Source organism: Anarrhichthys ocellatus, unplaced genomic scaffold (assembly GCF_004355925.1).
Source record: "Anarrhichthys ocellatus isolate YVR2014 unplaced genomic scaffold, GSC_Weel_1.0 scaffold28, whole genome shotgun sequence".
Classification (NCBI taxonomy): domain Eukaryota; kingdom Metazoa; phylum Chordata; class Actinopteri; order Perciformes; family Anarhichadidae; genus Anarrhichthys; species Anarrhichthys ocellatus.
The window spans coordinates 3,589,835-3,600,823 of record NW_022280058.1 but is presented as its reverse complement, the minus strand read 5'-3'; the positions used below and the strand labels follow the sequence as shown (position 1 = coordinate 3,600,823).

The window sequence follows — 10,989 nt, the reverse complement described above, 5'->3', positions numbered from 1 at the left end:
TGTGTGTGTGTGTGTGTGTGTGTGTGTGTGTGTGTGTGTGTGTGTGTGTATATATATAATGAGTGCTCCGACCTTGGAGTGGGTGATGGACAGGGTGTCCACCCAGACGCGCCAGCCGCCCCACTCATATTTGATGGCGTGGTAAAGCAGGATGCGGAAGATAGCGTACACCATCTCTGTGATTTTCTGCTCCTCGCTGTTTTGCGGGTTGATGAAGCACAGAGAGAGCATCCACTCCTGCCACACCGAGCACTGCAGCAGGCTCCTGAAACAAAAAAATATACATACGGGGAATATGTAGTGCTGAATCCCACTGGCGCGCAAATAGTGCGTGGACCGGTGTGTAGATGTAGTTCTCCGTCTTGTGAAGTGTAGGAATTCTTACCTGCGGTTCTCTCGGCTGTTATTGAACAGTTTGATCATGTCTGACAGAAAGACCTTGCGCACCTCCATGCTCTCGGGGGACGGGGGAGAGGTCTTCAGCAGAGCAGCTATTATCTTCAGAATTTCTAGAAATATTAACAGAAACATAATCCGTTAAAGGATTGAGTTTAACAAAAAATGAAGAGTAAATGTTGTAAGGAAAACAGACATACGTTCTGAACAGAATAAGAAGTATTTTCATGCGTTGTTCATTTTGTAAAAAACAAAAAAAACATTATACTGGAGTAAGGATTAAGATATTAAAAGTTTGGATTTGGAAACATCAGCCTTCTACTTGGAAATGAAAATGCACAAATCAACAACTAAATCAAACATTGGTCTCAACATGTGCAAATCATTGTGTCACAAACTATCTTAGCTCCCTGTAATACACCTGAAAATCTCTGCCTGTGGTAAGAAAAACAGAACAGCGCACAATGAAAAGAAAAAGAGTCCAGTCCATTGATCTTTATCACACTGTAATGGTTTTGGTATTGTTTCAAACGAGAAAGCCAGAGTTGCGGGCCCTTCTGGAAGGCTTGGCTTCGGTTAAACCAAAGAGACTGACTGTTTAGATGAATTATCTAGACAATGTCAGTGTCCATTTACTTTGAGTGGAGAGACGCCGGGGCTCGGATTTCACTTGTGTCTTCAGACCTTGGCGCTAACCGATGCCCCCTTGCCCCGGCAGACTGCTGTGTTGTTTCTACGCCTTAGTCACTCAAATTATGAGTCGCTGAACCTTTACCGCCAGAAAATTACCCCAGCATGTACCGGGAATGAGGATGGAGGGATGGCGTATTCCCTTCTTTTTTCCATTTGCTCTTGGTTCTCTTCCCTCGAGTTAATTTGAGGGAAACGGTACTTCCTCGGTTTGTTTGATTGGCTCTGACGTTACTAAAGACTGCAATCAGGGGGCCATTTTGGGAGTTTGTCGCAGATTAAATCAAGAGAATGCACGGCAAAGGAGAAACAGACCACCGCTCTGTTCTGTGCTCATGTGTACAAACCCATACAAGGTTTCTATGATATATACCGCCTGTCTAGGATGGTTGGGTCGGAGAGTTTTTAACACAACAAAGGCTTAAGATAATCAATGTGTGACTACAGCAGGACCTTGTCAGATTAAGGCTGGTTGGAAGTAAACCTTGGTTGTGATTATAACGAGTGCTTGGATTTCAAACTGATTAAAGTTGTTTTGCAAGTGTGTGCACAAAGGTGCCCGTATGTGTGGAAGCACCAGTATAGAAGAGAAGGGGGATACGTTTGCTTTTCTTAGCTGAAATGAATACTTAACATTTCAACATATCAAAGATTTTGTGAGTCGACGTGAAATTGGAGGTAAGTAATGCCCTGAAAATATCAGGTGGGAGCACTGATCAAAGCCCGGAGTCGCTGTCTCAGCTCATTATCTTGCAGCATATGAAAAAATGTGCATGCACCGTCTACTAGTAATGATGCACTGATAGAAAAAAAAATATCAGAAATAAATATGCAGATTGGTTATGTGCAGGTATATAGTAATACATACAAATGCAGAGTATGTGTGCATTTGTAAACACAAATTGTAAATTTAAATAATATTACTAAATCTATGTTTACTTATATGATAAATAACATATTTTAATCACAAAATAATACTATAAAATAGTAACGTGATCAGTTTTACGGTAAGATTTTTTTTTTTTTTTTTTTTTAAATGAACTAATAAAATATTGAAACATTAAATATTTACTCCACAAAGTACATATAAATACTGTATTAACGTTATATGATTTAAGCAAATGTAACAAACTCTAGATTTCCTTCAATGCAATTAAATAATTGATTAAATGTATTAAATGCAGACATAAACATAATATTTTCTCACACTGAATTAAATTCCATCATAATTACTTTACATATATCACTCTTTATATGCAAATCAATCCCCACAAAACATGATACCGACTTCCCATAAAACCAGCAGATGTGTGAGTATTTGTCACACAAAGTGTTCGCACCATCCTCGTGCTCGGGATTATGCGTGACATCTGAGGTTCAGTTGTATGAAAGTACCCTCTGGCTGCAAAATTTATGTCGTTCATTTGTTTGACTGTATATAGCGATTGCACAGCTCCGTGGGGAATATCCTCTAGTGCAGTATGGAGCAATAGGTATGTAGAGGGTACGCTGCAGCGGATGATTTAGGAGAGTAGTGCGGCGCAGAGGAGGCACTTACGTGGGTTGAGAATCTTCACAGTGGAGTCGGGGTCCGGATGCTGTTTATGGATCACTTGAGTGCAGATCTGCTCTGTAAGAATCTACCGGGGGACACAGAGGGGATTCAAGTCATAAATATCCACATCGGTCTTAACAATAACAGAGACACAAACCACACTATGGATACAGAAAGCTATGTGTACGTTTCACTTTCACATAGTACACGGATGAATAATAGTCAAATTAGGTTTCTGCAGGTGGTCAGCCACACAATTTATATTTCAGCTAACTCATTAAATTGTCAGGTTGAATAATGAAATTTAAAAAAAAAAAAAAATGAAAGTTAGAAAAAGACAAGATTACTTAAAAAGGCAACAAAGTAAATATTTGCATGCAGTTGAACACGGAGGTTATTATTGTACGTCTATGAAGATCATTTCAGTTGTGAATGCCGAGGCCTGGAGTGTGTACATTTGCTGAGGACTCACCTCGAAGAGCACGTTGTAGGTCGTCATGGTGAACTGGCCGGAGTGGAGCATCAGGCGCTCGGTGAGCAGCGAGAAAAGGCCGTGACCCAGCATGACCTCGGGTTTCCTCCTGAACGGGATATTAGGAGGTCAAAGGTCAGTCAGTAAATATCAGTATCAGAAAAGCAATGCCTTTTTTTATCTCAAACGTTATATTAAATTATATTAAAAATGCCATAAGATGCCATAGATTTTCAGAAACGACAGGAACAAGGAATTTCTGATGAGTCAGATTATTGCAGCGGTTGACATCTGTAGCTGTATAAATCAGCTGAGCTCCAGCTGACATTTGACATGGAGGAAATGAAAAAGAGAATCTCTGAAATTTCTAATTCAGACTGAACAGAAATTTTCCAAACTACAACTCTCTTAAAATATAGTTTTTGGTCATTTTGCCTTTATTATAGAGAAGACGGATATATACTGGAAAGGGGAGAGATAGTGGACGACTTGCAGCAAGAGGCCGGATTCAAGCCGCTGAAGCTCCCTGGGTGCCCCCAAACTACCATTCTGTACAGTTAGCTTGTGACTGTACTTACTTTGGTGGCAAGTATTTCAGAAAGTAGCCCATCACTTTGAGGGTCTGCACTCTTATTCCTTCACTTTTTGAGGCCAGAAGCTTGTAAATCACACTGTGGAGGAAGCAAATTAAATCAAATAGTAAATTATCAAATTATATATAATTTAAATCAAATAAAAAAAAAACACAAAAAAAAAAAAAAACACTTAACACACTTGTGGAATTCCTTGACAAAATTTCTCTAAATAAAATGAATCCGTTTTTTTAAAAACAGAACAATCTAAAGACTTGCATAAAACACTAGGAAACAACAAATTTAAACATTACACTTTGAGCAAAAACAGAAAACTCTGAGTACATCAGCAAATAACACAAACGGTGATCTTTACCGAATCCCGTTGCGCTGGTCGAAGGCCTGCACCATGGACCCAGGATGTTCAGACATCAGAGCCACCAACAATTGCAGTACATCCATGAGATTGTCATCCTGAGGGAGAGAGAAGAAAGGACTCGAGGCTATTTATGATGTAAACATGAAGCAGTGTGAAAAATACTGCATCTAGTGCAGCTGAAGTCAGTGGGCTTTCATCAGGACATCTTAAATTATAAGGGTTAGTTATTCCTGTGATGTTTAGTGGCATCAGTAGCAGCAATAATGTCAGAAGGAAAGGTAGAAAAAAAGTCCAGCAGAAATACTGGATTACATCACAAGCATCTCAACTAAAGAATTACAATATGCGCTCTATAAAATGAAGGGCTGCACCATGTCGGTGGCTTTTCCAGGCAATGTTGTAATCACCCTGAATTCTTACAAGGTTCACCGCATTACTGACTGATTCATTTGTTATGCATCACTCCACTGTAAACAAAATCACGTCTGTCAGGACGTCTAACTGGCAGACATGGAAAACTAACAAGGAACAGTGATGCTGCCTTTAGCAACAGGAATTGTCTGCTTTTGCTCTGCATTTCATACGCTGAGAGGACTCAGTACAGTGGAGTTATGTTGCCATCTGCTGGCGAGGGCTCTGCTGGTCAGTGCTGCATGAACAGTAGTGCACACGCCTACCTCATGCATGGTAAGGAGGTAGTTGAGGATACTCTGTAGCTCATCTTCCTTCACTCCGTGGTCCTAGAAATATAATTGCACAGATCAGATCATAATTGTTTCTCTAGGGTTCTCTGTGTTTCACGCCCCTACACCAGATAGTACATGTAGACATTAGCACATGGGGCCCACTGAAAAAACTTGGGACAAACGGGATATTAAATCCATCACAGTATTTGTAAATATGACCAGATATCCTAATAAAATGACTGTATTTTTAGGATGGACTGTGCTTTGCAAAGACATTTCACACACAAGAAAAAAAAACAAAAAAAACAATCCCAACTAATGACAACTTGACCAAAGACGGAAATACATTCATTGCTCATTTCACTCTAAAATGACGAGATGACATAAAACTAAATAAGGAATACAACAATGGCACTATACACAAAACCTCCAAGCAATATCTATTCTCACATCATACCATTATAATAACCCATCAAAAAAAAAAAAAATTCTTGAATCACCAAGCTGACATCTAAGGAGCATTGTGGGTTGACTAAGCGTTAACTACACTTGTTTAAAGCAGCAGCTAGTTTGCTCTTCAGCATATTAAGTGCTACAACTCCACCGCAATCAGAGAGCAACAACATAAATAGACACATAAATCTGCCACTAGTACCATTACTACACGTGATATCGGCATTCAAATGTGCCAGATTCCTCAAGTGACTCAAGTCTATTTTGGTTGTTGATACTGGGTTTTGGGGTTTTGGCAACATGAACGTACCTTCATTATGAGCTGCTTGACAAACAACAACAGAAAGGCTCGCAAAGAATGGATCTCCTTCTGGTTCGGCCTTGGACCATCTGAAAACCCAAACGGCAAACAATGGCTGTTGAAAGTAGCTGGTTAATGAGTAACTTAGCACGATTCACGAGGACGAGGCAAGAAATCATCATGCTCAATCTATTGTTTCTTTTAAAAGCCAAGTTGATTTATCAATTGAAGGGCAGTGATAGAAGTGTGAGTGTTCACAGTGCGTTTATAGGTGTGCGTCCTTAATTGTGTGTACATGTGAAATCTACCTTTACATGTATGATCTGTACATATATTTGAAAGGAAGCCAGAAAAGAGAGCACAGTACATCAGTAGTGGATAATTACTGCACAACATTAGAGTATATTTTAGCATTTAGAGTGCATCCTCACCGAGGCCTTTGGGCACGACTCCACTGCGGTCCTGGGGGTTGATGACCCAGTAGTAGTATTTCATGGTGTGCATGACCTGAAGTACAGTGCCCACCCTGCGGATGGTGTTGTAGATGGTCACTGTGCTGATGAACTCTGTTGCTAGGTAAGTGTAGAGACTCAGTTGCACCTGCAAAAGATAAAAGCACGTATGAACACACACACACACACTTGATAGTTTGAGTGGAATCATTTGGTTTTTAGTGTGTCCTAGCCTCTAAACCCCTCAGGGTTGTAGACAAGCCATTCTCACTTAAATAGCAATCACTGAGTCACAGGTTGAGGGAAAACCTTGAAATCTGAGCTGAACTCTGAAACACTGAAAATAAAATGTAGGACAAGACCATACAGAGCAAGAGAGGGCGATGACGACAGTGCAGGTCTGTGCGAGTGCGCACGTCTGGATGTTGTAACCGATATGCGTGTGTCCTATCTACATGTGTATATCTCCATCTCTACAAACATTACCAAATGCATAAGAATGTGCTGCTGTGTGTGTGTGTATATATATATATTCATATTACCTTGGCAGGGGCATGGATCCAGATGGCAGGGTTGAACAGAATGTGGTCACACAGCTGCTTGAGCAGCAAGATGCCATTCTGCAAGTTGCTAAGGTATCTGGAAAAGGCCAGCACAATGTCCAGGACAGGCCGCGTCACATGCACCTTGGAAGACTGGAGAACAGACAGGGTGGGGACAGAAAGTGCCACAATAGGAGGGGGGGGGAGAGACAAAAAAAGGAGAGGGTGATTTGTCAGTGAGGAGTCAAAAGGCGTGGAGAGCAGAGAAGGGGTGAATGAGGTGCAACACAAAAAGGAGAGGGAAAGGACACATGCAGAGAAAGCTGAGGAGGAGCTCCTCTTCTGCCTAACAAGTACACAAGCCAGCTGTGACCTCCAAATACAGCTGAGGGAAAACAAAGTCTGTCTCGTATTAAGCGTTGGTGTGGGTGTGTGCCTGTGTTAGTGTGTTTGTGGCGTTAAGGGAATCCAGATCACTGTAGTACTGCACCGTGTTCATTACGTGCATCTACTGGTACGGGAGGATGGCTCTCTCGTGTATTTCTGAGCCAGCTGAGCCCATTTGTGTTTGTCTCACCTTCTCCAGAGTGTAGCCAATGACGAGGAAGCCTTTGCAGGCCAGGACCTGCTCTTGCATAGCCACTGAGTTCTTCAAGAGCTCCATCACAAAGGATAGCAAAGTGCAGCTAAGAGGGCCCACAGACAGACGGAGACAGAGAGAGAGAGATATTGAGTTAGACAGTGACAATAATCTATGGAAGCTGCTGACGAAGCCCTGACTGTGAAGGGCATATCGTGCATGAAACGTGATTGAATGAGGGTCTCGTGTCCCCAATGCGTTAGGACAGATTCTAGTTGCATCACCTTGAGGGCAGCGCATACAACAACGTTGCAAATTCATAAGAGAGATGGCCTCACGACTTCCAAGCTCGGCATTACATCAAAACCTAATTTGCAACGGCTTTTAAAATCTTACTGTTGGTCTCTATTTGATCATTGTTGACAGACGGTAGTGTTACCTGAAAAGCCATCGGTAATAAATCGAATATAATACTGAGTTTATTACATGCATATCACATGGCTTGATGCATAATATGAAATCCTGAGATGGTGAAGGATACAATTTAAAAAACAACATGTTTCATACAGTGTATTTGTGTGTGTATGTGTGTGTGGTTACCAGACAGAGGTGTCCAGCTCTTGGCTGGAAGGCTGGCAATAATCCAGCTGTGCAAACAGAGGGAAGAGGACCTGCACGCCTCCGATAGAGTGTATGCCACTCTGGACTGAGTGAGTCACCACGGCCTTCACATCCTACAGGAACAAACACACAAGTGGGCAACACAGATATTTGCTCTGATGATCACAGTTTCGTGCACTAAATTAGTTCCATCTTGTTGACATATTTGAAAGTAGTTGCAAGTAGTTGCACAGTGAAAATCAAATCAAACGGTGATTCTTTTTTTCATGCCGCTACAGTCTGCTTTTTACCCTAACGGGCACGAATTGCAATGGACCTTTTGAATCTTTGACCACTAATCAGTCCTCAAACCATTGCCAAAAGACATGCTCAATGCTTGAAAGGGTAAATCACAATGTTTTGTTTTCATTTGTAGGAAGATTTTCTTTTGCTTTAAATGTTTAGCAGTCTGGTGCGTCAGTTGGCGTCCTTGTTGTTTTATGTTGCGACATCAACAGAGGCTTGGAAAAACATTTTCCTCTCTATAGGATTGGAATTTTTGAGCATGGCATAGCAAAGCTGAAAATATAGGTCACATATTCATTCATATTTCACACTGTGTGTGTGTGTGTGTGTGTGTGTGTGTGTGTGTGTGTGTGTGGACAATTGTACAGCTATCTTTGTGAAGCAAGGATATTTTGGCCAGTACTCACTTTGGAGTCCTTCAAAAGCCTGTTTGAGCGTTCAGACTTGGTATTAATGTTCGGGTCAGAATAAGGTTTAGGTACGGTCAGGGTCAGGCATTTAGTTGTGTGTGTGTGTGTGTTAGCATGCACGTTTGTGTGGTGGAGAAAGCATATGTTGTGCGTCTCCCTCACAAATAATGTTCTTTGATGAGAGGGCATGAGAGAAAACTCAATTAGTGCTACAGAAAAGACATAGTTGTGTGTGTGTGTGTGTGTGTGTGTGTGTGTGTGTGTGTGTATTTGTAAGCAGCATATGGAAAATTTCCACAAAGTTCACCACCTACATCTAACAGGAGAAATGCACAACTACTTGTAAACTAAATAAGCTAAACCCTCAGTCTCTAATTCCACAGTCAAAAAAAACAGGATGGCACTTTTCAGCAGCTGCAGCAGTCTGGCTAGCTCAACACTTTTGCACCTCTGCCCTAATGAGACTATTAAAATGAAAAGATGCCAACTGGGCCTCTTTCATTATCGCAAAGGAGGGGGAGAAAAAAAAAAAAAAAAAAGTAAAGAGTGGTACATATGGAACAATGGGAGGAAAGGAGCACGCGTACAGGTGGCGAATGAATTTGCACCGGCATTGCTTTAATGTCAGCATGGTGACTTCAGGTTCAATTTTCAAAAAGCGTCAATCCTAGTAATATCAACTCCAACTCCAAGATGAATTACTATCAATTGCTATACAACCAAGTGCTACGACAAAGGCATGATTACCTGCAGCATGAGTGCATGGGGTGAGTGGACGAAAATGGAGGCGTTGTCCTTGGGGGAGGACTCAAGGCAGAGCTGGGCATCTGTGGCTCGAGGGTTATAAGCGAAGGAAATACAAGAAGATAGCTTGCCGTCGTACAGCAAGGTCTTATGATGCTCCGCAAACAGTAAGTCACTCTCTGCTTTGTACTTGAATGTGCCCTGGAGAGAAGGAAGTAGATGAAGGAAAGCGGGAGACATTTAGTGGAGGAGAACATAATGCAGTCATGACACATTAAAAAGACAAACTAACTAGTATTCTCATTTTGACATTATCAAATTCTCCCACACGTGTCAAGTATTTGCTCCTCTGGCAACCTTAATTTGTTTTTGCATTGCATCTCTATTGTATGGCGGCCTGTGTATAGTTGTCTATTGTTTGTGTTTTTGCATATACTTGCTCTAAAAGTTCAAAAATTAAATAAAAACATTTCAATTACAGTTTAAAATACCGTGCTTACATTTAAGGCTGCGTGACTTTCGATATGTTGTTGCCCTTAAACTACAGCAAATATGGCAGAGCATACGTCATCTCACTTTACTGCTGATGGAGTCCTGCATCAAACGTATATAATCTATTGCCAGGTGTTACATGACATCTTATCAATACGTCTCATTAGACAATGGAAAGCTTATCCAACCATTAAGGTATCCTTTTATCGTTTTAAAATGCTCCTCCATATACAGTATATAAAACAAATACAGATTTCAGCTTTATAAAAGTAATTTTGATCTATATAATGAATCATTTGACTGTGTAAATTGACGTATGTCTCTATCGTACAGACATCTCGGGTTTTATGGCTTCCAACCTGGTAACCGGGTCCCAGCTGATAGATGGCCAGGATCTGAGCAGCGCTGAGAGCCTCTCCAAACAGGTACACTGCTCCCATCTGGCCGCAGAACACACGGTTGGCATCTGCTGTCTCAGAAGATCCCAGGAAACACTTGTCAAACGTCTGCAGCAGGAAGGATGTTGGAGGTAGGAAGAAAGGAACAAAAAAAACACAGAAATAGACAATTAAAGATGAAGCGAGGCAGGGTGGAAGGAAGGAAGGTAGTGAGGAATTAAGACAGGAGGTAAGGATAAAAAAAGACCAAAAGTAGCCAGAAAGAACAGAGGGATAAGACATATTCATGTCAACACTTGCTATAATTGGCAACACACAGCCTCAAACTATAAGCATACTGTGGCTAACATGATAATGTTCCATCTTCCTCTGGTTATGGTCAGTGATGTGTAAGCAGAAGTGTTGAGAATGAGGAGGCCACATCTCAATCAAGATGCTAATTTGCTTTCGGACACACTGACACATCCAGAGGATTAAACTGCACTGCGGAGGCGTTTTCATTCCTAACTAAATGTGATTTAAGAGTCTCACAACACAGCATGACAGAAAGCAATCCTGGAGACTGTGACAGAGTTCATATGGTGACGTGTGAGAGGAGCAGGGTGTGTATATGTAGTGCTGTACTATTCATGCTAAAAGATGAAAAGAATGGTTTCACCCCCACAAGCCCTCTGACAGAAAAAGACTCAGATTAGATATATCCGAGAGCGAGGTTTGCTTTTCAGTTTTTGGTACACGCTCCTGCAGCAATATCTGGTTCTGAAATTGATATTTGACAGAAACATCTGCACCTTGCACCCACATGACAAACACTGATCTAGCAGCAGGTGGAATTGTAAAAATAAAAGCCCGCCAGAGGTTTCATGCAGTCATTTTTGAGGTTCGCAAGCTTCACACAGAACACACTCATCCATAGAAATGGCCGACATCAAAAGGAACAGTTCGGCGTCGGGAAATATGC

The 10,989-nt window shown here is 41.4% G+C and overlaps 1 protein-coding gene across 7 annotated transcripts in view; it reads right to left on the bottom strand.

Annotated features, from left to right (window-relative positions):
- The window catches only part of lrba (LPS-responsive vesicle trafficking, beach and anchor containing), a 146,706-nt gene extending 135,754 nt beyond the window's left edge, over positions 1–10,952 (bottom strand). For 5 of the 7 annotated variants that reach the window (XM_031863002.1, XM_031863006.1, XM_031863005.1 and 2 more), the window contains exons 1-14: positions 9,990–10,951; positions 9,142–9,339; positions 7,679–7,812; positions 7,076–7,184; positions 6,499–6,651; positions 5,936–6,104; positions 5,514–5,593; positions 4,742–4,804; positions 4,062–4,159; positions 3,692–3,784; positions 3,114–3,222; positions 2,645–2,726; positions 386–509; positions 73–265 (exon numbers count right to left, since the gene is read on the bottom strand). In XM_031863002.1, coding sequence (XP_031718862.1) covers positions 73–265; positions 386–509; positions 2,645–2,726; positions 3,114–3,222; positions 3,692–3,784; positions 4,062–4,159; positions 4,742–4,804; positions 5,514–5,593; positions 5,936–6,104; positions 6,499–6,651; positions 7,076–7,184; positions 7,679–7,812; positions 9,142–9,339; positions 9,990–10,316 — 1,932 coding nt within the window. In that variant the 5' untranslated portion in view covers positions 10,317–10,951. Of the gene's footprint in view, positions 1–72; positions 266–385; positions 510–2,644; positions 2,727–3,113; positions 3,223–3,691; positions 3,785–4,061; positions 4,160–4,741; positions 4,805–5,513; positions 5,594–5,935; positions 6,105–6,498; positions 6,652–7,075; positions 7,185–7,678; positions 7,813–9,141; positions 9,340–9,989 lie in introns of all 7 variants that reach the window. The other 2 variants (XM_031863004.1, XM_031863003.1) reach the window with 1 other exon arrangement.
- Between the last annotated feature and the right edge of the window lie 37 nt (positions 10,953–10,989).